Here is a 26,365-nt window from a genome sequence, read left to right as displayed (position 1 = left end):
AATCTCCCCGCTCCTTCTCCTCATCTCCCCTCCCCTCATCTCCTCCATCCCATCACCCCCCATCCATCCACTCATCTCCCCTCCCCTTATCTCCCCCTCCCATCATCTTCCCCCTCACCTCATTGCCCCCCTCCCATCATCTTCCCCCTCCCCTGATCTCCCCCTCCCCTGCCCTCATCTTCTTACATCCCCTCATCTCCCCCTCCCCTCCCCCATCTTCCCCCTCCCCTCCCCTCCCCTCAGCTCCCCCTCCCCTGCCCTCATCTTCTTACATCCCCTCATCTCCCCCTCCCCTTCCTCTCATCTCCCTCTCCCCTCCCCCTCTCCTCCCCTCATCTCTCCCTCTCCTGCTCCCCTCGCCCCGCCCCGCCCCGCCCCCAGGACTACAACTCCCAGTGCCAACCGCGCCGCGCATGCGCGCTCCGACCTGGGGGAGAAGATGGCGACCGAGGCGAGCGAGGCCGAAGATCCGGGGACTTTTCGAGACCTGGTACCCGGGGGCGAGGGTCCGTGACCGAGGGAGGGCGGGGGGGAGAGAGAGGCCCCTGACCCGGGGGTGCTCTGACCCCGGGGGGGTTGGTGGAGGTACTGGGGGCCGATGTTCGGGCCTCGGGCCCTGTTTCTCTCTCTCTCTCTCTCTGATATCACTGTTACCCATTGAAACAAGAAGCTGCTGAGCTTGAATCTATCCCCCAGGCCTGGGGGGAGGCTGTAGGCCCTGTCTCCCTGTGGTGGTGGTGGTGGGGGGGTGGGGGTCTGTTACTCTCGGCCCTGGGGGTGCTTCAACCCTGGGGACAGTTCAATCCGGGGTTAACTCTTGTCTCTTGTCCCCTAGGGTGTGACTGAGGTTCTGTGTGAGGCCTGTGAACAGCTGGGATGGAAATCACCCACCAAAATCCAGAAGGAAGCTTTACCAGTCGCACTGCAAGGTGAGGAGTTCAACAGCATCGCAACCCATCAGGGTTGGACATTGGGTTCATGTCCCCATCACATCTCCCCCAGTCCCTGTTAACATTTACACATCTCACCACCACTGTTGGCGGTTTGGATGTTAACGATTCCCCGGCGTTATATCTGAAGCGGGGACTGATTCCCCTCGGTGTTCCGCGGACAATATTTATCTCATAACCAACGCCGCTGGAACATTTACTGGTCGTGATCGCCTTGCTGTTCGTGGGATCTCGCTGTGCACCATTGGCTGCTGCGCTTTCGGCCTTACAACCGTGACTCCCACTTCGTGGGACCTAAAACACGCCGAGGTGCTTTGAGGGCATGAAAAGCGTTGTTGAAATTCAAATTCTTAATTTCAGAATAAACCAGGAATGAGAAAACGCCATTTAGCCCTCAAATCTTTCTCTCCGTTCGATTAGCCAGCGGTTCATCTGTAGCTTAATTCCGTCTACCCGCCTTGGCGCCATAATCCTTAATACCCTGCCTAACAGGAACCTATAAATACAAAAGCAAATTCCTGCTGGTGTTGGAAATCGGAACTAAAGTCAAAAAGTGCAGGAAATACTCAGCAGGTCAGCAGAAACAGAGTTAACTTTTCAGATCTGTGACCTTACACCAGAATTGATTTAAGGTGATGAAAGGTCATCGTGCTGAAATGTGCACTTTCTCTTCACAAAAATCTGTCATTCAGTTTTGAAATTTTCAGTTAACCCCAGGCTGCACAACTGTTTATGGGGAGAGAGTTCCCGATTTCCACTACCCTTTCCCTGTCTTCCCTCTGAAAGGCCTGGCTCTAATTTTAAGATTCTGTAAGATTACACCTCCTTGTTATGGACTTTTCCCTCCCATCCCAGTAATAGTTTCTCTCTACTCAAAGGAATACAACCTGAATCTGTGCAACAAATTGTAAGCTTCTCCTGGTAATGCTAAGTTGCAATAGTGTTTGTTACCCTAGGAAGTGGTCAGCTGCTTTTAATTACATGCTCAATTTACCTTTGAAGCTCACTCTGCACTGACAGAAATTCGTTAGATTTCCTGACCATCATTTTCCTGGATTTCAGCAACATTATTCTAACTTTGCCACTGGTTGTGGGGAGTTAGTGGCAGTAACAGTGTAAAACTAGCGAAGTTCAACGTGGAGAAGTGTGAGGTGATGCATTTTGGTAGGAAGAACATGGACAGACAATATAAAATAAGGGGTACAATTGTTAAGGGGGTGCAGGAGCAGAGGGACCTGGGTGTATGTGTGCATAAATCATTGAAGGTGGCAGGACAGCGGTTAATAAAACATACAGTATCCTAGGCTTTATTAATAGGGACATAGAGTACAAGAGCAAGGAGGTTATGCTGAGCTTATATAAGACACTAGTTAGACCTCAGCTGGAGTATTGTGTACAGTTCTGGGCGCTACACTTTAGGAAGGACGTGAACACATTGGAGAGAGTGCACAAGAGGTTTACACAAATGGTTCCAAGGACGAGAAACTTCAGCTATGAGGATAGATTGGAGAGGTTGGGGCTGTTCTCCTTGGAGAGAAGAAGGATTTGATAGAGGAGTTGAAAATCATGAGGGGGCTGGATAGAGTTGATAGGGGGAAACTGATCTCACTTGTAAAAGGATTGAGAGCGAGAGGGCACAGATTTAAAATAATTTGCAAAAGAAGCAAATGCGATGTGAGGAAAGACTTTTTTCACACAGCGAGTGGTTCGGGTCCGGAATGCACGGCCTGGAAGTGTGGTGGAGGCAGGTTCAATCGAGGCATTCAAGAAGGCATTAGATGATTATTTAAATAGAAACAGTGTGCAGAGGTATGGGGGAAAAGACAAGAGAATGGTGCTGAGTCATAGCGCTCTTTTGGAGAGCTGGTGCAGACGTGATGGGGCTGAATGGCCTCCTTCTGCACACTAACGTTCTGTGATTCTGGGACTGTATGTGGAGTTAGTGGCAGTAATGCAGTGTGAAGCTAGCGTACGTCTGTGTGCTGAGTCTTGTTTTACTTTGTTATCCTCTCTCTTTCAGGACGGGACATTATCGGCCTGGCTGAGACCGGCTCCGGGAAGACAGGAGCCTTTGCCCTCCCGATTCTGCAGGCCCTCCTGGAGAAACCCCAGCGCCTGTTTGCACTTGTCCTGACACCAACCCGCGAGCTCGCCTTTCAGATCTCGGAACAATTCGAAGCTTTGGGTTCTTCCATTGGAGTGAAATCTAGTGAGTAATTTCTGACTTGATACAAGTGATGTCAGTGGGGCAGGAGTGGGGTGGTGGTGGTGGTGGTTGGGGGGGGGGGGGGTGAGGGGGGTAAGGGGGTGTGGTGGAGGGAGGAGCTTGGGGGCAGGTAGAGGGTGTTGGGAGGGGTGAGGAGTGGGGGCTGAGGCAAGTGGAGGGAGGAGCTTGGGGAGCGGAGGGGGCACTTGGAACAGAGAAAGGGAGTTGGGGTGGAGGGGGCATGGTGATTTTCATTATGAGTAATACTCCTTGTCTGTCCTTCCTCTAATAACCTGACAGGATTGGTGAGGTTACAGTGTTGAAGGGTAAATTGATAAACTCCTAACCCTGTAATGCAGCAGCTCAATACACCCGCTATCCCCGTAAACAACTTCCTGCTTTAGAGTTATTGACACCCAAAGGTAGCACATACGGAACCTGATTCCCTCTGTCTAAATAACACAAATCTGACTTGTAGGTGGCAGGATCATAATATAAGAGACAAACCCCCTTACGCTGGATCCTGTTAAAAGAGGGAATCAAATCTAATAAGATTGTGTTTATTTAGCACATTCTCTGGTTACAAGATTCTAAAATGTTTCAGCTTCTGAGTGTATACATTGAGCTCAGTGTGAAGGTGACGATGCTGCTTCCTGTCCTAATCTGATGAATTTGCTTTTTGATTACAGCGGTGATTGTTGGTGGAATTGATATGATGTCGCAAAGCCTTGCTCTGGCGAAGAAGCCTCACGTCGTTATCGGTGAGTGTTTACACACCCCTCAAAGCTCCCCTCCAGGGAGGAACACAGTCACTGCAACCACCCACTGCCTGATGCCCTATGATGTCTGATCCCTGTCCTTGTATATGTGAACCTGGGCTGTCAGTACCTGCAGGCCTCTTGGCTCGAGTGCATCACAGCTTAACCTCAACCCGTTTCTAATCAGAGCTGCTGGATAGGGTTAAACCCCTTGCAGCTTCTCTGTTTCCCCTCCCTTTACCTCATCTAACCCTAGCCACCCCCTAGCCCAGGGTACTGAGGCCAACTGGAGTGTCCAACCACTAGCCCTGAGTAAGAATAGCTATCAATTCCAGGGGAGAGACCCTTCTACCCAAGTCTGTGCCAGTGTGTGCATCCCATTCTGTCCAAATCTGTTTCTTTATAGTGTGTGAGCCACATATTCTGCATTTGAATTCTGTTATGAGAACGAATGAATGATGGAGTGCAGCAGAGCATTCAAGGTGGATTGTAACTGGAAAGTTAAAAATCATGTTCCTTATCTTCCACACTTGTAAATTATCTGTCAAATGTTGTGTCTGACATTTGAATTACACTTGAGCATTTGGCTGTGGTTAGATTGCTTCTGTGAGGCTGGAGGACACTTTCATGCAGCAGGATCCTGTTTAAAAGTGGCCACTGTGTGTGTTGTTAGACATACATTATGAATTAGGGGCAGGAGTAGGCCAATCAGCCCCTCGCTGAGCCTGCTTCGTCATTTGATAAGACCATGGCTGCTCTGATTGTGGCCTCAGCTCTACTTTCCTGTCTGCCCCTATAACCTTTGACTCCCTTGTCTATCAAGAATCAGACTAACTCAGCCTTAAAATACTCAACTGATGAACCTCAGAGAAGAAAGTTCTCCTCATCTCAGTCTTAAATGGGAGACTCCTTATTTTTAAACTCTGTCCCCGGTTCTTGATTTCCCTCCACAAGGGAAACATCCTCTCAGCATCCATCCTGTCGAGTCCCCTCAGGATCTTCTGTTTCAATAAGATCACCTTTCAATCTTTTAAACTCCAATGGTTAAAGGCCCAACCTGTTCAACCTTTCTCATACAATAACACCTTATCCCAGGTATCAGTTGAGTGAACCTTTTCTGAACTGCTGATGTAATTATATCCTTTCTTACAAAAGGAGATCAGAACTGTACACGGTACTCCGGATGTGGTACAATTATAGCAAAACATCCCTACTTTTATATTCTATTCCCCTTGCAGTAACCAACATTCCATATGCCTTCCTAATCTCTTGCTGTACCTGCATACATGTTTTGCGATTCATGCACCAGGACACCCAGATCCCTCGTTACCTCAGAGTTCTGCAATCTATGATCCTTGGCCAGACCCTGGGAGGTGGGGGGAGATCTGGTAAGGGACCAATAATGTTTTGTTTAAAGTAGATGAAGTTTGAGATTCAAGGTGCTCACCAAATAAATAAAGCCACAAGATTCAACGGGTTTTGAACAAACAATATTAAACTTTTCTGGACGAGGTCAGAAAGATAAAACAATTTTCAATATTTGTCTTGAACTCCAACATTCAGAGTAAATGTGAGCTCCAACTCCATGGATTTCTCAACACTCCACCCAGAAGTTTGTCACATTGTTTATCACAATCTCATCGAAACTTCATCTTTCTCACGAGGGTTTCCAATCTCCACATTTGAAGATTGTGCCGTGGAATTCTCTCCAAATGTCTCTTCCACTCAGGCAGCTTTGACAATGGCCCACTTCACAGTTTCAGCCTCGTCTTCTGAGATTCCTTTTATCTGGATTTCCAAGTGCACTCAAACAATAGCTTACAAGCACACACTCAGGTCTATGGCCGTGCCAAGCAGAATGCCACTACTCCAAAACTACTTTGCCCTAATGGCTCTCTTTATTTAAAGTCTGCTTCCCGAGCCTTTTCTCTAACTTATTAACTCAACTTAACTGGAAACTCTGCCTGTCCCTGTATCGATGGTACTTGTTAGTTGGCAGACTCCCCGAAACTGACTGTCTCAAGAAAACCTGTTCACTGACCCTTGAACTGATCTGGTGACCTATCACAGCACTGCGAGAGAGGGCCCCATCTTTGTTACTGGGCAGGAACGAATGTAATTAGCATTGGAACATCCTGTACCTTAAATATTAGAATCTCCACAGATTGTTAATTTAACACACAGGGAGTCAGAGATCAATGGGTTTCTTAACACACTCCATTTAAGTAGTATACTGCTTTTCTATTCCTCCTGCTAAAATAGACAAGTTCACATTTTCCCATACTATATCTACCAAATATTTGCCTACCCGCTCAACCTATGTATATCCCTTTGTATGCTCCTAATGTCCTCTTCACAACTTACAACCTATCTTTGTGTCATCAGCAAATTTAGCAACCATACATTTGGTCCCTTCATCCAAGGTATTGATAGGATTGTAAAGAGTTGAGGTCCCTGTGGCACTCCATTAGTTACAGCTTGCCAACCCAAAAATGATCAATTTATCCTGCTCTCTGCTTCATGTTAGCTAACCAATCCTCTCTCCATGCCAATATGTTACCCCCTACACCATGAGCTCTTATTTTGCGTAGTAACCTTTGATATGGCATCTCATCACACAATGCAAGAACACCACATCTACAGATTCTCCTTTATCCATGTTGCTTGTTACTTTCTCGAACAACTCTTTTAAAAAAAAAAATGATTCGAGCATGATTTCCTTTTCACAAAACCCTGCCTGATTGCATTAAGATTTTCTAGACTGTGGGGGGTAGGGGTGGGTTGTTACTGAGCCACGTACTTTCCTCACTTGATGTCCAAACACACGCTTTTCTACAAGAGCCACTAGATCCTGAGCAGAAACACTGGCTGTGCTCACACTCCCTGAAAGCTCAGGAATGCTGAGGCCTCTTGTGGTGACCCCCCTCAACTGTCCCAGTGGAGAACAGCAACAGGACAGAGTTTGAATCAGAGCTGGGCCCATGAGGTGTGTGGTTACCCGGGCGGACACTGGGCAGGTTACCCTGGTTACTCAGGAGGACACTGGGTGGGTTACCCTGGTTACTAAGGAGGACACTGGGTGGATTACCCTGGTTACTCAGGAGGACACTGGGTAGTTTACCCTGGTTACTCAGGAGGACACTGGGTGGATTATCCTGGTTACTCAGGAGGACACTGGGTGGATTACCCTGGTTACTAAGGAGGACACTGGGTGGATTACCCTGGTTACTCAGGAGGACACTGGGTGGATTACCCTGGTTACTCAGGAGGACACTGGGTGGTTTACCCTGGTTACTCAGGAGGACACTGGGTGGATTACCCTGGTTACTCAGGAGGACACTGGGTGGATTACCCTGGTTACTAAGGAGGACACTGGGTGGATTACCCTGGTTACTCAGGAGGACATTGGGTGGATTACCCTGGTTACTCAGGAGGACACTGGGTGGATTACCCTGGTTACTAAGAAGGACACTGGGTGGATTACCCCGGTTACTCAGGAGGACACTGGGTGGATTACCCTGGTTACTCAGGAGGACATTGGGTGGATTACCCTGGTTACTCAGGAGGACACTGGGTGGATTACCCTGGTTACTCAGGAGGACACTGGGTGGATTACCCTGGTTACTCAGGAGGACACTGGGTGGATTACCCTGGTTACTAAGAAGGACACTGGGTGGATTACCCTGGTTACTCAGGAGGACACTGGGTGGATTACCCTGGTTACTAAGGAGGACACTGGGTGGATTACCCTGGTTACTCAGGAGGACACTGGGTGGATTACCCTGGTTACTAAGGAGGACACTGGGTGGATTACCCTGGTTACTCAGGAGGACACTGGGTGGATTACCCTGGTTACTCAGGAGGACACTGGGTGGATTACCCTGGTTACTCAGGAGGACACTGGGTGGGTTACCCTGGTTACTCAGGAGGACACTGGGTGGATTACCCTGGTTACTCAGGAGGACACTGGGTGGATTACCCTGGTTACTCAGGAGGACACTGGGTGGGTTACCCTGGTTACCCCGGGAGGGCACTGGATGGGTTACCCTGGTTATCTGGGCGGACACTGGACAGGCTGTTACTGTAATTGTTCTCTCTCTGCCAGCGACCCCGGGCCGACTGATTGATCACCTTCAGAACACAAAGGGGTTTAACCTGCGAGCGCTCAAATACCTGGTGATGGATGAGGCCGACAGGATTCTCAACATGGATTTTGAAACTGAGGTGTGTGAACTGTGGCGTTCGGATTTCCGTGTTTCTTATTCACCTGAGGCGAGTGGTGGGTGTCCACATCTGACCGAGCAAACTCACCGATTTCTGGTGGACAGTGAAGCAGATATTGATGCTCTCCCAGTTTGGTAACAGACTCCCTGGGACCCGCTAAAGACATTGACATGCTCTGGGGATTCACTGCCCCAAAATCAAATCCCACCCCCCCACCCACCCCGAGGGAAAAAAGTGTCCTGAGATAATATTTATTCCACCATGAACGTCACAAAAACATCTGGCTTTTTATAGCTTTGCTGCTCATGGGATCTTCCTGTGCAAATTGGCGCGTTTCCTACAGTACAACAGTCACAACGCTCCTGAAAGTACCTCATTGGCTGTGAAGGACTTGGGGCATACTAGGGTCAGTAAGGGTGCTGAATATAAATGCAGGTTTAGGAAAGTGTTTAAAGGGTAGATCAAAAAATAGGACAACAATATATAGCACTGAGCTGTGGGGATGCCCTGCTCAGGGGTTTTGTGCCCTCACTGACAGACAAACCTCATTTCAGGAGGCAGTGTGAATTGAGCTGCCATTTGTATAACAGCCACCAGATGGTGCCATTGCCCAGGGAGCAGCCATGAGTCAAAGACAAAACTGTCAGGTTATTGTGTGTATTAGAATCCTTCAGTTCCATTCACATTCAGTTTATATGCATAAAGTAATGAGCAAATATATGTTTAATGTGAGATTTTTAAAAATTATAATAATGTTCTGGTGCTCAGTACCATTCTCACTGTCTATTAGTTGTTATATTCTGGGGTGTCCTGTGATACCTGATCCTCATCAGTCCATACATTTATTTTGCAGGTTGATAAAATTCTCAAAGTGATTCCAAGAGACCGCAAGACCTACCTGTTTTCTGCAACAATGACCAAGAAGGTTTGCTGAGAAACTTTTTAACGTATCTATCCCCATGCCTCAGAGTCAGTGTGTCGCCTGATTTTGGGGGAAGGGGGGGTGATGTTTTCAGTGCGATGGAGAGTTTCCCAGTGTGGTCAGCGGGCACTTGATGTGATGGGAGTTTCTCCGTGTGATACTGGCCAAGTCCCAGGTTCGATCTCTGACCTGAGTGAATTGTATCCCATTCCCATTGTGTTGAATAATCTACCCGGGTTCCTTGTCCCAAATACTTCCCAGTAAATTCCCACCTCCTCCTCTCAAAAGGTTTGCAGTTCCCACTCACTGCACAGCTCAGACAACCCAAGTTTGACAAAAGAGTCCCTGCTGACATCTAACCCAGCTCTACACTCTATAACTCATGTCCCCTTGTTTTCTCCCTCATACTGATCCAACTTGAACAGCCTGTTTAATGTTCTCCGAAGAGACTAAGAGAGTTTGAACTGTCAGGCTTGTTTACACTGTCGCCTGTGCCCTAATTCTGTTCCTGGTGAGTTGCGTCTAGCTCAGCATTTCTTACTGAAGCTGGAGCAGGTCATTGCAATACTTGCAGCATCAGGAGCTTTCAGAGAGGCGGTCTGGGGGTGCCCCTTCCTAATCTCCAAAGAACTGCGTCAAAGGCAGCCAGAGCTGTCACTGAAAGAAGGTTTATTAGTAATAAAGTAAGGCAGCAAATACAAAAGTACAATGAAGAATTCAGGAGCTGCTGTACGTGTGCCTGTGATGTCGATAGGTCTCTGGGCCTTGCACTGGTTAATGAACCCACACTGAATGTTATGGATTAAAAAGCTGCTTCATTATTTCATGCTGAGCTCAGTCTTTCGGGTGTCCTCCCACAGGTACAAAAGCTCCAGCGAGCGGCACTGAAGGATCCTGTGAAGTGTGCTGTCTCAACCAAGTACCAGACTGTGGAGAAACTGCAGCAGTATTATGTGTTCATCCCAGCAAAGTTCAAGGTAATGACTGTCGCTAGAACCCTGGGAGCACTGCTGTTAGACGCCAGTGACTTCTGGGCTGAATATAATTAATTATCACTGTTACTTTCCTTAAATCTTTATCCGATTCCTTTGAAACCTCAAGTACTATCAGATGAGACTGTCACAGTCATCCAATTTGATGGTTTATATTAATATATTAGAAGTTTAACTGTTTATATTAAAATATTAGAGGCTTAACTGTTAGTTTTGGGGAATTAAATTTTTAAATGAAAGGTAACTGAACCTCTGGAGGTCAGAAGATGCCAGACCAAAGTATTTACACATCAAAGGTCCCTGTGAACTTATGAGGTCCATGTTAGGAGGCTGAAAGCCATAAAATGGCAGGTGACCCTCCTTTAGCTGGGGAACTGCAGGCAGTAGGACCCCAGGAGAATTGCCCTCAGTTCATTAGAAATTTGAATTGTCCATGCAGACCTCAAGATCCAGAAGGTCTTTGGGGTTGGAATTGAATTGAAAGCTCCCAAACTGGTGGGTGGATGTCCTGAATTCGGCAGGCAGGGAAAGAAAGTGTCTGCTAAGAGTGAAAAAAAACAACTGTAGACCAGAAGCAAAAGGGCTGTCAAAAATCAGGGATATTTCTGAGTTGGAGTCACTAAGCAAGAGTGCGATGAAGCCCATGCAGGAGCTGGAGTGTCCCATAATTGTGAGGTGCCTAAGGAGGGCTGGAGGGTCACTTAGCTGGAGGTCAGTGGAAAGACCCCAAGAAAGCTCATACCTCGGAGGATAGAAGGACCACTGAGGAGAATAGAATTGAATTCCTGAGAGCTGTGGCACTTTGGTTTGGTCCCAGAATATGAAGGAACCTTCAGGAGTCTAATAAGTAGCTAAAGACTTCCTGAGGAGCAGGAGAGGTTAAAATGGAAAGGGCAAGGTTCAGTTGAAGATTTTCGTCTTAAAGTACTAGTGATTCTGCATTTTTTTTTGTTTAAAGTATAATTATAGTTAGTGTTTGCTTTGTTCGATTCTTGTACAGTGATAGCATTTGTTTAAACCATGGAATCTTGTGGCTTTGTTCTTTCAGCAGATAATAGGGGTTTTGAATTTCTCTTTAACCGTTAACAGTCTCTTTAACGGGATTGTAACAAGTCATGAAGCCAAAACCCTGTCTGCCCTGTTAGGTAGTTATCCTGACGTTACAAAAGGCCCTTTCTTCAAATGCAAATCCTTTATTCCCCTGAGTTGTATAAGTGCAGATGTTTTTCCAGTTGTATTTGAGCCTGTTTTTAAAGAATATTTGCATATTTCCCTCAGCCTTGCCCTTGGCGAATGGAAGAGTTTTTATTCCTACAAGATGGAGTCGAGAGATACTTCAGAACTCACTCCACAGAGCCACTTCGTGGCCAGTGCTGCAATTACGCTGTGACATGGGAAATGTTGACATACCAACTTAGGATGGGCACAAATATCATGACAGCCGATGTAGTTTTGTGGGTGGGGTGAATGTGTGGATAAAGGTATAATGTACAGATGACTGGAAATGCACCTGCTGATTGTTTCTGAGTTCCCAGGATTGTTTGAAAGTTTGATGCTTCTTTTCCTAGGATTGTTACCTGGTTTCCATTCTAAACGAGCTGGCCGGCAATTCCTTCATCATCTTCTGTGGCACGTGTAATAACGCACAGCGCACGGCACTGCTGCTGCGCAATCTGGGCTTTACCGCCATTCCCTTACATGGCCAAATGAATCAGGTGGGCTGCTGCTCTTTACACAATGACACTGTCTGTCCTGTGGCATAAACCATTACTTATTTTGTTTTTTTTTTTATAAATTGCAGAACAAACGATTGGGAGCTTTGAATAAATTCAAGGCTAAGTCTCGGTCGGTTTTGCTGGCCACAGACGTAGCAAGCCGTGGGCTGGATATTCCACATGTAGATGTGGTTATAAACTTTGACATTCCCACCCATTCTAAGGTAAGGCTTGTAGCCTGATGATATCGAAAACAGCACCTCATCACGGAGCAGTTATGGGCTCTGTTGCACTTCCCCTTACTTAAGGTGTAACTAGTGTTAGTCTGCTCCACATCATCACTGTCTGAAAATCTGATGCCAACTAGTGTTATCAGGAGGTTGGTGACTACGGTACATGTGAGCGGAGAGAAATACCAGCTAGAAGTTCTGCTCCTGCTCTGCTGACCTCGGAGCCTAGAGTGAGGTTGGGTTGGGACCAGCTGCAATGCTGAGGCTTCTGACACTCAGTGCCCAAGCCCTCGGGTGCAGAGGGGAGTGGGTGAAGTTATAGTGTGTAACTGCCACCTATCAGAGTGTGCAGCTTCACTGTGCCCCATCTTCACCACTGTGCTCCCCCCCACAACTCTCCCCGCCGCCTTCCCCCCCCCACTCTCCCCGCCGCCTTCCCCCCCCACTCTCCCTGCCGCCTTCCCCCCCCACTCTCCCCGCCGCCTTCCCCCCCCACTCTCCCTGCCGCCTTCCCCCCCCACTCTCCCCGCCGCCTTCCCCCCCCCCACTCTCCCCGCCGCCTTCCCCCCCCCCACTCTCCCCGCCGCCTTCCCCCCCCCACTCTCCCCGCCGCCTTCCCCCCCCACTCTCCCCACCGCGTTTCCCCCCCACTCTCCCCACCGCGTTTCCCCCCCACTCTCCCCGCTGCCTTCCCCCCCCACTCTCCCCGCCGCCTTCCCCCCCCACTCTCCCCGCCGCCTTTCCCCCCCCACTCTCCCCGCCGCCTTCCCCCCCCACTCTCCCCCGCCGCCTTCCCCCCCCCACTCTCCCCGCCGCCTTCCCCCCCACACTCTCCCCGCCGCCTTCCCCCCCCCCACTCTCCCCGCCGCCTTCCCCCCCCACTCTCCCCACCGCGTTTCCCCCCCACTCTCCCCACCGTGTTTCCCCCCCACTCTCCCCACCGCGTTTCCCCACCGCCTTCCCCCCCCACTCTCCCCGCCGCCTTCCCCCCCCCACTCTCCCCACCGCGTTTCCCCCCCACTCTCCCCGCCGCCTTCCCCCCCACTCTCCCCGCCGCGTTACCCCCCACTCTCCCCACCGTGTTACCCCCCACTCTCCCCACCGTGTTACCCCCCACTCTCCCCACCGTGTTACCCCCCACTCTCCCCGCCACCTTCCCCCCCACTCTCCCCACCGTGTTACCCCCCACTCTCCCCACCACCTTCCCCCCCACTCTCCCCACCGCGTTTCCCCCCCACTGTCCCCACCGTGTTACCCCCCCCCACTCTCCCCACCGCGTTTCCCCCCCACTGTCCCCACCGTGTTACCCCCCACTGTCCCCACCGTGTTACCCCCCACTCTCCCCACCGTGTTACCCCCCACTCTCCCCACCGTGTTACCCCCCACTCTCCCCACCGTGTTACCCCCCACTCTCCCCGCCACCTTCCCCCCCACTCTCCCCACCGTGTTACCCCCCACTCTCCCCGCCACCTTCCCCCCCACTCTCCCCACCGCGTTTCCCCCCCACTGTCCCCACCGTGTTACCCCCCCCCCACTCTCCCCACCGCGTTTCCCCCCCACTGTCCCCACCGTGTTACCCCCCACTCTCCCCGCCGCCTTCCCCCCCCAACTCTCCCCGCCGCCTTCCCCCCCCCACTCTCCCCGCCGCCTTCCCCCCCCCACTCTCCCCGCCACCTTCCCCCCACTCTCCCTGCCGCCTCGTCCCCCCACTCTCCCCACCGCGTTTCCCCCCCACTCTCCCCACCGCGTTTCCCCCCCACTCTCCCCACCGCCTTCCCCCCCCACTCTCCCCGCCGCCTTCCCCCCCCCCCACTCTCCCCACCGCGTTTCCCCCCCACTCTCCCCGCCGCCTTCCCCCCCACTCTCCCCGCCGCGTTACCCCCCACTCTCCCCACCGTGTTACCCCCCACTCTCCCCACCGCGTTTCCCCCCCACTCTCCCCACCGCGTTTCCCCCCCACTGTCCCCACCGTGTTACCCCCCACTCTCCCCGCCACCTTCCCCCCCACTCTCCCCACCGCGTTTCCCCCCCACTGTCCCCACCGTGTTACCCCCCACTCTCCCCACCGCGTTTCCCCCCCACTCTCCCCACCGCGTTTCCCCCCCACTCTCCCCACCGCGTTTCCCCCCCACTGTCCCCACCGTGTTACCCCCCCCCACTCTCCCCACCGCGTTTCCCCCCCACTGTCCCCACCGTGTTACCCCCCCACTGTCCCCGCCGCCTTCCCCCCCCCACTCTCCCCGCCGTGTTACCCCCCCCACTCTCCCCGCCGCCTTCCCCCCCCCACTCTCCCCGCCGCCTTCCCCCCCCCACTCTCCCCGCCGCGTTACCCCCCACTCTCCCCGCCACCTTCCCCCCCACTCTCCCCGCCGCCTTCCCCCCCCCACTCTCCCCACCGCGTTTCCCCCCACTCTCCCCGCCGCCTTCCCCCCCCCACTCTCCCCGCCGCCTTCCCCCCCCCACTCTCCCCGCCACCTTCCCCCCACTCTCCCTGCCGCCTCGTCCCCCCACTCTCCCCACCGCGTTACCCCCCACTCTCCCCGCCACCTTCCCCCCACTCTCCCCGCCGCCTTCCCCCCCCCCACTCTCCCCGCCGCGTTCCCCCCCCCACTCTCCCCGCCGCCTTCCCCCCCACTCTCCCCGCCGCGTTCCCCCCCCCACTCTCCCCGCCGCCTTCCCCCCCACTCTCCCTGCTGTGTTACCCCCCCCACTCTCCCCGCCGTGTTACCCCCCACTCTCCCCGCCGTGTTACCCCCCACTCTCCCCGCCGCCTTCCCCCCACTCTCCCCGCCACCTTCCCCCCCACTCTCCCTGCCGCCTCGTCCCCCACTCTCCCCACCGTGTTACCCCCCCAACTCTCCCCGCCGCCTTCCCCCCCACTCTCCCCGCTGCCTTCCCCACCACTCTCCCCGCCGCGTTACCCCCCACTCTCCCCGCCGCGTTACCCCCCACTCTCCCCGCCACCTTCCCCCCCACTCTCCCCGCCGCCTTCCCCCCCCCACTCTCCCCGCCGCCTTCCCCCCCCCACTCTCCCCGCCGCCTTCCCCCCCACTCTCCCCGCCACCTTCCCCCCCACTCTCCCCGCCGCCTTCCCCCCCCACTCTCCCCGCCGACTTCCCCCCCCCACTCTCCCCGCCACCTTCCCCCCACTCTCCCTGCCGCCTCGTCCCCCACTCTCCCCACCGTGTTACCCCCCCAACTCTCCCCGCCGCCTTCCCCCCCACTCTCCCCGCCACCTTCCCCCCCCACTCTCCCCGCCACCTTCCCCCCCACTCTCCCCGCCGCCTTCCCCCCCCCACTCTCCCCGCCGCCTTCCCCCCCACTCTCCCCGCCACCTTCCCCCCACTCTCCCTGCCGCCTCGTCCCCCACTCTCCCCACCGTGTTACCCCCCCAACTCTTCCCGCCGCCTTCCCCCCCACTCTCCCCGCCGCCTTCCCCACCACTCTCCCCGCCGCCTTCCCCCCCACTCTCCCCGCCGCCTTCCCCCCCACTCTCCCCGCCGCCTTCCCCCCCACTCTCCCCGCCGCGTTACCCCCCACTCTCCCCGCCGCGTTACCCCCCACTCTCCCCGCCGCGTTACCCCCCACTCTCCCCGCCACCTTCCCCCCACTCTCCCCGCCGCCTTCCCCCCCCCCACTCTCCCCGCCGCGTTCCCCCCCCCACTCTCCCCGCCGCGTTCCCCCCCCACTCTCCCTGCCGCGTTTCCCCCCCCCGTTCTGCTGGCTGTGCTTCCCCCCTGCTGTGCGCTAATCTCAGTTGATGTGTTGGGTAAGTGCTCAGATATCCTGCTCCTGTCTGTGCTGGTTTCATGTTGCTTAATGTTTACCTTCCAGGATTACATTCATCGAGTGGGGAGGACAGCCAGAGCTGGACGCTCAGGAAAGTCCATCACCTTTGTCAGCCAGTGAGTTTTGCTTCTTTATTCTAGAGCCTCAGTCACTGTTTTCCCTTTCACCCGCTCCTGCCTCTGAAACAGAGTAACAGACTGAAACAATTTGTGATATTCTGGGGAGGGGGTATGTGTCCCATTTTGTATTTTGAGTTTGGGCTCCCAGAATTTTCCACACCCCACTGCTGCAGGGCAGCTGGTTTATGGAACATGTGAGGAGACATCCACCTGTGCACTAACCTCTGAACTAATAAACAGCTTGCTGAAAGACAGGCCCCTGCCCCTGATAACTACAGCTTTAACCCAGGCTCCGAATTTCACTTGTGCTTACTAAGTCTCAAATCTTTACAATTTGTCGAGTTAATTGGAAGCTTTAGAAGGATATTGAGGAATGTTATGATTTTAATTTAGGAGTCCCATCTGGGACTAATCTTTTTTTGAGGCTTGTGGTAGTGTTTTGTCTGGGCATAGGATAATTTTCAGTTTGTTGAGGCCATTTGGGTGGATAGGGACTTGGAGCAGTGCTGAAAACCTTATGTGCAAGCAGGAGTGAGCTTCAAATTTTCACTGAGGGACTGTGTCTCTGACCACTTCCCTTGGGCTGTCTTACCTGAATCTCATTTCACATATCCCCTCTCTGCAGGTTCCACAATATCCATTTACCCTTCATCACCTTGCCCAAATGAGTGTCTTCACCTGTGAGCTTGGGCAGATTGTTATGGGCTATTTGACCATTTGAGCAGCACTGTTGAGCTCAGTCCAGTCTCCTACACAGAAGCCGAGGAGGACAGGAGTCACTGTGTAGTGATCAGGAGGATAATTTGTCACTGTTTGCTGCTCCCCAGCACCAGTGTCTGACTAACTCAATGTGCCTGTGCTCTGCCTCTAATCAGCAGGCTCTCTGGGCCTGGATTAACTCATTCAGCTGCTGGAAGGGCTGCCTGTTAAATATTAACAAGTGCTCTTGTGACTCTGCTCAGTGCTGAGGTTAAAAATTGAAAAAAACTTTATTTTAAGAAGTGATTGAAACTCTTCCAGCGGCACACGCACTGCCCCGTGGCACACGCACTGCCCTATCAGGCATTGGTCCTGCGTTACCTTGGGGGTGATTTTGTTCCAGTTCTGCTGCTCTGTGTCTTGCATTGGGACCATGTAGTTTTGATGGCCCCAACTCACAACGTAGAGCTCATTACCTCACTGAACCCCTTCTGGTTCCAGTTTCTACTGTTTATTTTGCCCTCTTTATACTCTGGGAAGCAGGGGAAAGGAGCGAGTTTACTCGTGAGATTACCCAGAGTAGTGAGTGTGATTTCAGTGGCCCTAGGTGAACCGTTGGAGAAATGCTGATGAAGGGGCAGCTTTGGAAAAAGATAGCACTAACCGTGCGGTCAGTCTGAGACCAACCGGTCTACAGCCAGACACTTCATTCCACCAGCACAGGGTCAGCTTATTTGTAAAGTGTTAGCAACTCTGTGACTCCCTTCAGGAAATACTCGCATTTATGTAGCGCCTTTACTGACCTCAGCACGTCCCAAAGCGATGTGCAGCCAGTGTTGTGGTCTTGAACAACAGTTCACTTGAGTCAAAAACAAAAATATCTGGAAAACCTCAGCAGGTCTGACAGCATCTGCGGAGAGGGACACAGTTAACGTTTCGAGTCCGTCTGACTCTTCACCAGAACACAGTTGAGTCGTCACTTTTGAACTGCTGGAACTGAAATGGCCAAGTCCAATAAGGAGAGCAGGAGGGCATGCCAGGAGCAGCACCTAAACATGAACTGTCAACCTGGTAAAGCCACAACACAGGACTACTTGCATGTTAAACAGCGGAAGCAGCATATGATAGAGCTAAGCAGTTCCACAACCAACGGATCAGATCAAATCTTTGCAGTCCTGTCACATCCAGTCATGAATGATGGTGGAAAATTAAACAACTCACTGGAGGAGGAGGCTCCACAAATATCGCCATCCTCAATGATGGGGGAGCCCAGCACATCAGTGCAGAAGACAAGGCTGAAGCATTTGCAACAATCTTCAGCCCGAAGCGCCGAGTGGATGATCCATCTGGGCCTCCTCCTGAGGTCCCCAGCATCACACATACCAGTCTTCAGCCAATTCGATTCACTCCACGTGATATCAAGAAACAACTGAAGGCACTGGATACTGCAAAGGCCCTGATAATATTTGGGCAATAGTACTCAAGATTTGTGCTCCAGAACTTGCTGCACCCCTAGCCATGCTGTCTCAGTACAGCTACAACACTGGCATCAACCCGGCTATATGGAAAATTTCCCAGATAAATCCTGTACACAAAAAGCAGGACAAATCTAACTGGCCAATTACATACCCATCAGTAATGGGTCAAAGTAATGGAAGGTGTTGTCAATACTATCAAGCGGCATTTACTCAGCAATAACCTGCTTACTGATGCTCAGTTTGGGTTCCACTGGGACTGTTCGTCTCCTGACCTCATTACAGCCTCAATCCAAACGGTTGAAAGAGCTGAAGAGGTGAGAGTACCTGCCCTTGACGTTAAGGTAGCAATTGTCCGAGTGTGGCATCAAGGAGCCCTAGCAAAATTGAAGTCAGTGGGGATTGGGGAGGTAGGTTGGAGGGAGCTCTCCACTGGGTTGGTCATACTTTGCATAAAGGGAGATGGTTATGGTTGTTAGAGACAATTATCTCTGTCCCAGGACATTACTGCAGGAGTTCTTCAGGATAGTGTCCTTGGTGCAAACATCTTCAGCTGCTTCATCAATGACCTTCCTTCCATCATAAGGTCAGAAGTGGGGATATTCACTGATGATTGCACAATATGCATCAAGACCTGGACACCATTCTGTCTTGGGGTAACAAGTAACATTTGTGCCACACGAGTGTCAGGCAATGACCATCTCCAACAAGAGAGAGTCTAACCATTTCCCCTTGACATTCAATGGCATTATCATCGCTGAACCCCCACTATCAACATCTTGTGGGTTGCCATTGACCAGAAACTGAACTGGACTAGCAATATAAAAACTGTGGTTACAAGAGCAGGTCAGAGGCTGGGTAACCAACTCCCTGACTCCCCAAAGCCTGTCCACTATCTACAAGGCATAAGTTGGGGGTGTGATGGAACACTCTCCACTTGTCTGGATAAGTGCAGCTCCAACAGCACTCAAGAAGCTGAATACCATCCAGGACAAAGCAGCCTGCTTGATTGGCACCCCATCCAGCACCTTAAACATCCATTCCCCCCGCTGGCAGCAATGTGTACCATCTACAAGATGCACTGCAGCAGCTCGTCAAGGCACCTTTAGACAGCACCTTCCAAACTGTGACCTCTACCATCTAGAAGGACAAGGGCAGCACACACATGGGAACACCACCAACCGGAAGTTCCCCTCCAAGCCACTCACCATTCTGACTTGGAAATATATCACCGTTCCTTCACTGTCGCTGGGTCAAAATCCTGGAACTTCCTAACAGCACTGTGGGTGTACAAACACCACATGGACGCAGCGTTTCAAGAAGGTGGCTCAGCACCACCTTCTCAAGGGCAATTAGGGATGGGCACCAAATGCTGGCCCAGCCAGTGACACCCACATTCCATAAAAGAATAAAACTAAATTGTGCAAGATCCCACAAACAGCAGTCTGATAATGACCAGATAATCTGTTTTAATTTAGTGAGGTTGGTTGAAGGGAAGATATTGTCCAGGACACTGGGGAGAACTCTTTTGCTCTTTGAAATGATATCATGGGATGTTTTGCATCCAAGTCATTGAAGAATGGTACCTCCAACAGTGCAGCACTCCCTCGGGAGAAGGTTCAGTGTCTGGGAACAGCAAGGCTTTCAGGTCTTTGGTTGGCCCTAACTGTACTTTGACCATCTGAGGTGGTGCCATAGCTGGGGGGAGAACTGGCCCACTACATTGAGCTGATTGCATGGAGCGCAGTCTGAATGCTGCTGCTTCTGTCCCCAGGCAGCTGAGTTTCAGGTGCTTGTATGATGGGGACTCTGCTTGTAGCATCCATCTCAGCACCTGCTGCTGTTCTAGCCCAGATCATCGACTGACTGGGGGCAGCTCGTGGTGGCCTGTCCTCTGCGACCCACCAGAGCCAAGTAAAACAAACTGGGACCGAGCAAAACATGTTTGTAATTTAGTGCAGTCATCCAACTTTAGCTGTGGCAGATAGAGATCCAGCCCCCGTGATGTTACAACCAACACTGTGTGACTGGGAGTGGAGTGAGGGTGGGAGGGAACCAAAAACAGCTAGTTTTACAATGGAAATTTTTATCAACAAAAAAGAAAATCATAAGCAGCCCCAAACTCGCTGAAGTCTTTTGGATTTATAACTGCTGGGCCTCGATAACTTGGAGAGCAAGACAGCTGCTCCCTGAGTGAGCTCACTTTACCTGATGCCTTTTCATTCCAAGCAGCAGAAGCAAAGTTCAGCTCCCTTCAGACACACAGGATTCTGACGTTCAATAATTGAAAACTCGCACCCTGGAAATGAGTTGAATTTTTGAAACTGTGCAGTGCTGGGATAGAATGGTTCTCAAGTGCAGGAAGCTAATGTTTGTGCAGGAACTGAATTCACACCCCATGTCCAAACTTTGCCAAGGCTGTTTGTTTGAAGTGCATTCATGCCTGCCTCTTCCTTGCCTCACCCACCTTGACTTGGGTCACTGGGCTTCTTGTTCCCAAATGCTCTACGTTTGTGTTTGGGGTGAGAGGGGGTAACAGGGAGACACTGAGGTTGGATCAAGCTTAACTGAGATGTATAGGCTCATGCGTGATGTGCAAATACCCGCCATCCTCCCACCAACCACAATCACATGCACACACACACAAGATACGGGAGCTTCCAGGACATGGAAGACAACAATAACTTGCATTTATATAGTGCCTTTAGCATAGTGGAACATCCAAAGGCACTTCACTGGAGCCATTATCAAATAGAATTGACACCGAGCCACGAAGGCAATATTAGGAACAGGTGACCACAAATTGGTCAAAGAGGTCGATTTCAAGGTGCCTCTTATAGGAAGAGAGAGGGTGGGGAGAGGTTTAGGGACGCAACAGCAAAGCAGCAGAACTGTATAAAGTAACATATCTTTGTATATGAACCCCAGAAAGTTAGTATGCTGGTACAGCAAGCAAGTAGGGAGGCAAATGGAATGCTGGCTTCTGTTACAAAGGAATTGGAGTAATAGAGTAAAGAAGCCTTACTATATTTATTAGCATTGATGAGGCCTCACCTGGAATATTGTGCACAGTTTTAGTTTCCTTACCTAAGGTAGGATATACTTGCCCTTGAGGGAGTGTAGCAAAGGTTCACTGGTTGATATCTGGAAGGAGAGGATTACCCAAGAGGAGGATTAAGTAGACAAGGCCTATATTCCCTAGAAGAGTGTAAGGTGATCTCATTGAAACATATAAAATTCTTACAGGGTTTGACAGGGTAAATGCTGATGAAATATTTCCCCCGGGCTATGGAATCTAGAATATGGGGGCACATTCTCAATAAGTGGTCAGCTATTTAGGACTGAGATGAGATATTTCTCCACTCAGCAGGTTGTGATTCTCTACCCCAGAGAGTTATGGATGCTCCATCATTGAGTATATTCAAGACTGAGTTGATAGATGCTTGGGTACCGAGGGAATTCAGGGACAGGGGAAAAGAATGGGAAAGTGGAATTGGGACAGAGGATCAGCCATGATCTTATTGAATTATGGGGCAAGCTCAAAGGGCAGAATCACCAACTTCTGCTCCTATTTCTTATGGAAACATTGCCAGTTAGTTGTTGATGTAATGCACTATGGTTCTCTGCTGCACGGCCTAACAGCTCCAGTTATTAATGCGCTCATATCATCGACAGGTACGATGTGGAGCTGTTCCAGAGGATTGAGCACCTGATTGGAAAGAAGCTTCCAGCTTTCCCCACACAAGAAGAAGAAGTGATGCTGCTGGTGGAACGAGTGGCAGAAGCTCAGAGATTCGCACGGCTGGTATGTGGGGTTCTCACTCAAATCCTGTATAGTATTGACATTAGGATTTCAGTGATGTGTAATATTGAGGGAGGCTATAAATCTATCGTTAGTTATTGTTACTGTAATCCCTCAGTCTAGATCCCTTTTATCATCTTAGCCCAAACTTCTTAAATCTCTCTTTACAACTTTAACTCCCAAACCTAGTAACATTTCTAAATCTGTGCTGCACCTTTTCCGTGATATCCTTTCTATAATTGGTACCAAACGCTCTATGCAGTGCTTCAGCCTAAAGTCCTCGCTTAAGATCCACGGTCTCCAAAAGCCAAGGATCTATTTAACTCTTTCTATGGCTTTATCTAAATATTAGCAGCTTAATTGATCCTTGTTTCTGCAGAACAAGGTGTCTTACCTCTCCTCAATGTAAAATCATGATATTTAAGGGGCATTTCATTATCCTGTTCTAAACTGAACTGATTCATGGTTTTGTGTGTTGAACTATGCCTGTCATCTGCCCAAGAACAGTGTTGCCACATTGTAAAAATATATTGCTCAGCTGCAAAATTCTCCCAACACATGGATGTCTTAAGTAAGCCAAATGACAAAACTGCTCTTAGCCCAGCTATGGAACTATTTTGTAAATATGTTGTGTTAGGGCCTCCATTGCTTAGGATGGGTAGGAAGTGGTTGTAATTCAACCAAAACTTGTTTAAAGGAAGTGGTTTGGCCCAATGTAACAGACCTGGACTGTGTGTTTTCTGTCTGAATCATTGTGTTTGACTCCTGCACTGTGCTGTAAGTTCACAGAGTTGACAGTTCGAGATGAATCACAGTAACAGGAGATTAGTTAGTAACAACTCCGATACATTTTCACAAAATAATGGAAAACCTTTCTTGCACTTCCCTCCTTGATACCGAGCACACAGCTAAGGAAGATGTTTAATCCCCTGGAATGTGCTCAGTTACTTGTTTTCAAGGGCTCTGTACTTGGTCTCTGATGGATGGAGGGAATGGGGAGGGGCAGGAAGTCAGCTAAGTGTTCTACCCCTGATCACTATCTTGTGACTGTTGCTGAAAGGCACATGTTAATGTCAGGACTGGGCACGATTAAGACCCCTGAGCTGAATGGTGAGCAGGAGTGGACTTCGAAACTCCATGTGTGAATATTCTCATAGGCAAGGTATCTGAGGGCAGCTGGTGCCCATGGAACCAAACCTTAGCAAGACTCAGAATCACCGAGGAAGTGAACCGATTCTCTTTCTCTGTAGCAACACCAAGCGCTGGCAAACATTCAAAACTTGTTCAGACGCTTGTGGAAAATTTCCAGTGACCTCAATAATTTGTGAAATCATTGTTTTTCTGTAACCCTGCAGCCCTGGTATTCAGTCCCAGTCCCAAAACATAAACGCTGAGCTCTTGCCAGCTTATATAAATTGCGCTGGGCTACATACCAGCCTGTGTTTTATTTAATTTAACAGGAGCAGCATAATCCAGGATCCACCCCAGTGGCAATAGCACTGATCGACCCACACAGACAAATCCCACCTCAGCTGCTCTGGCCTTTGCTGCCTTCCCAACACAGTTACTGGGTTTTCCACGTGCTGGGAAAGTTCATCCTGGGATATGGTGCACACACTGTGTCCATTATGTCATCTGGATCTGGCACAAGTGTTATTGGCACCCTGGCAGGAGCTTTGCTGGTGGATTCCTCAACTGAGACAGTATCCCATTACAGATCACACTATCCCGTGCCAAATCAGGAACATTACATCATTCTTTAGCCAAAAATTAGAATTGTTGTGGCCAAGAAATAAAAACCGCTTATTTTGACTAAACTGCAGTAAGATTAGCAGTTTAATCAACATTATTTTCCAATTTTCAGCACTACACAAGCCAATGTGTATTCATTTTCTCCTGTCCCAAGCTGAACGTTACCAAACACAGCAGAAACCTATGATAATGTGAAGTCTGTATATGCACATGAGGGGCGTGTGTGTGTAAGGTGTTGCCCGACAGTGGTGGACTGTCTGCGGATTTGTGTCTGACACCTTGAGTAAAGTACATGTGCCGATGGAGGGGGCAGGATTGGTACTATGTGTACTACAGGAGCAGGAATGTTTGCGATTTTCAGTGGGTATGAGACGTTGTGTTTTATTGTAGGAACTTTATAGACCTGTCCCCTTCACCCCCACAGCATATACAAGAGACGAACTAAAGGCAATGCCTGGACAGGAAGTGACACTGCATCTGTGGCCAGTTTTTCCTTTGCTTGTAAACACTTGGCCGAAACCAGCCACCGTTTGGCTCAGGCTGTTCCATGTAAGGACCAGCGGGTTCATTAAGGTGTGTCACAGATGTGACTCTTGGGGACCAAGTGGTTACTGTAACACTGAACATCTGTGCTTTCAACAGGAGCTAAAAGAGCAGGGGGAGAAGAGGAAACGCCCACGTGAAGAGGCTGATGATACAGAAGAATCGCTGGGTATCAGGCAAAAAGTATCAGGAGGCAAAATGAGAAAAAGGCCACGTTAAAAAACACAGACAATGTGCTCAAATTCTTTTCAGATTGGATCTATTATTTATATTTTATATACTTGCCCATAGCTGAAATCTATCAGTTTGATACACTTCCTCCGATATCTGTTGTGAAGACTTTACTATTGTCATTAAACTGATGAGAATGTGTCTTTTTGCAATGACACACCTGCCATTTATTCAGCAACACAATGTTCTCTTTCTCCATCACAGTTTCCTTGGATAAATAGCAGCAAAATTGTGTTACTATTTAAAACAAATCCTCAACTTGCTAAGTGTCATTTGAGAAATGTTTAAAACCGTGCAAGATTTAACATCTCTTAAATAAACGCAGCCAATTAATGCTTCCATGGTGTCAGGATGTGCCAGATACAATATTTATCCAGCAGTGTAACTAAATAACGCATGAAATCTGCTGTCTGAAAGTTTTCCTGGAGCCTGCCTGTTCTCTTGTTTACAGATCCCGCTATGGCTGTCCACCCCCCCCCCATCCCCACTGGCCATCTCTGCAAACCCCTCTAGCCCTAAGTGCCACTTATACCTGACTGTGATCTCTCTCTGCTCCCCAATGAGTGAAGGAGTCTTTGGTCATTTTCTGATCATTCTCTCAGTTCCTTCGCCTCCGTCGCATCTGTTCTGATGATGCCACTTTCAAAAGCAGTTCCTCTGACATGTCCTCCTTCTTCCTTAACAGAGGTTTTCCACCCACAGTGGTTGACAGGGCCCTTAACCGCGTCTGGCCCATCTCCCGCGCATCCGCCCTCACACCTTCTTCTCCCTCCCAGAAACATGATAGGGCCCCCTTGTCCTCACTTATCACCCCACCAGCCTCCGCCAACTCCAGCATGATGCCACCACCAAACACATCTTCCCTTCACCCCCCGGCGGCATTCCGCAGGGATCGTTCTCTCCGGGACACCCTGGTCCACTTCTCCATCACCCCCTGCACCTCAACCCCCTCCCATGGCACCTTCCAATGCTACCGCAGAAGGTGCAACACCTGCCCCTTTCCCTCTCCTCACTGTCCAAGGGCCCAATCACTCCTTTCAAGTGAAGCAGCATTTCACTTGCACTTCCCTCAATTTAGTCTACTGCATTCGCTGCTCCCAATGCGGTTGCCTCTAGATTGGAGAGACCAAACGCAGACTGGGTGACCGCTTTGCAGAACACCTTCGGTCTGTCTGCAAGCATTACCCAGACCTTCCTGTCGCTTGCCATTTCAACACTCCACCCTGCTCTCATACCCACATGTCTGTCCTTGGCCTGCTGCATTGTTCCAGTGAAGCTCAACGCAAACTGGAGAAACAGCACCTCATCTTCCGACTAGGCACTTTACAGTCTTCTGGACTGAATATTGAGTTCAACAATTTTAGATCATGAACTCTCTCCTCCATCCCCACCCCCTTTCCGATTTCCCCCCCCCCCCCCTTTTTTTCCAATAATTTATATAGATTTTTCTTTTTCCACCTATTTCCATTATTTTTAAATGTATTTCCATCCATTGTTTTATCTCTACCTTTTAGCCTTTTTTTGATTCCTTCACCCCACCCCACCCCCACTAAGGCTATCTGTATCCTGCTTATCCTGCTTTCTACCCTTAATTAGCACATTCCTCAGATAATATCACTACCTTCAACACCTCTGTCCTTTTGTCTGAGACATCTTTTGGTTATCTCCACCTATCACTGGCCCCCTATCCAGCTCTACTTGTCCCACCCCCCCTTAAACTAGCTTATATTTCACCTCTCTTCTATTTTTACTTAGTTCTGTTGAAGGGTCATTCGGACTCGAAACGTTAACTGTGTTCCTCTCCGCAGATGCTGTCAGACCTGCTGAGTTCTTCCAGGTATTTTTGTTATTGTTTTGGATTTCCAGCATCCAGCTGTTGGCTGGACCTGCCCAAACTGAATAAACTGGGCTAGATTTTGTACCTTCTTGTTATGGATCTAGATTGGTCCCTGGGTTGA

The 26,365-nt window shown here is 50.2% G+C and overlaps 1 protein-coding gene across 1 annotated transcript; it reads left to right on the top strand.

Annotated features, from left to right (window-relative positions):
* The first annotated feature begins 407 nt into the window (after positions 1-407).
* On the top strand, positions 408-24,745 carry ddx47 (DEAD (Asp-Glu-Ala-Asp) box polypeptide 47). The gene is made up of 12 exons (XM_041177510.1): positions 408-490; positions 836-929; positions 2,971-3,159; positions 3,846-3,917; positions 8,020-8,138; positions 8,992-9,063; positions 9,921-10,037; positions 11,621-11,767; positions 11,854-11,991; positions 15,832-15,902; positions 21,755-21,884; positions 24,276-24,745. Exons 1-12 carry the CDS (start codon positions 440-442, stop codon positions 24,393-24,395), a joined length of 1,320 nt encoding a protein of 439 aa, XP_041033444.1. The 5' UTR covers positions 408-439; the 3' UTR covers positions 24,396-24,745.
* Positions 24,746-26,365: the final 1,620 nt, after the last annotated feature.

The sequence above is a fragment of the Carcharodon carcharias genome, chromosome 31 (assembly GCF_017639515.1).
Source record: "Carcharodon carcharias isolate sCarCar2 chromosome 31, sCarCar2.pri, whole genome shotgun sequence".
Taxonomy (NCBI): domain Eukaryota; kingdom Metazoa; phylum Chordata; class Chondrichthyes; order Lamniformes; family Lamnidae; genus Carcharodon; species Carcharodon carcharias.
The sequence above is the reverse complement of the archived record's forward strand: the minus strand, read 5'-3'. Positions and strand labels throughout refer to the sequence as shown.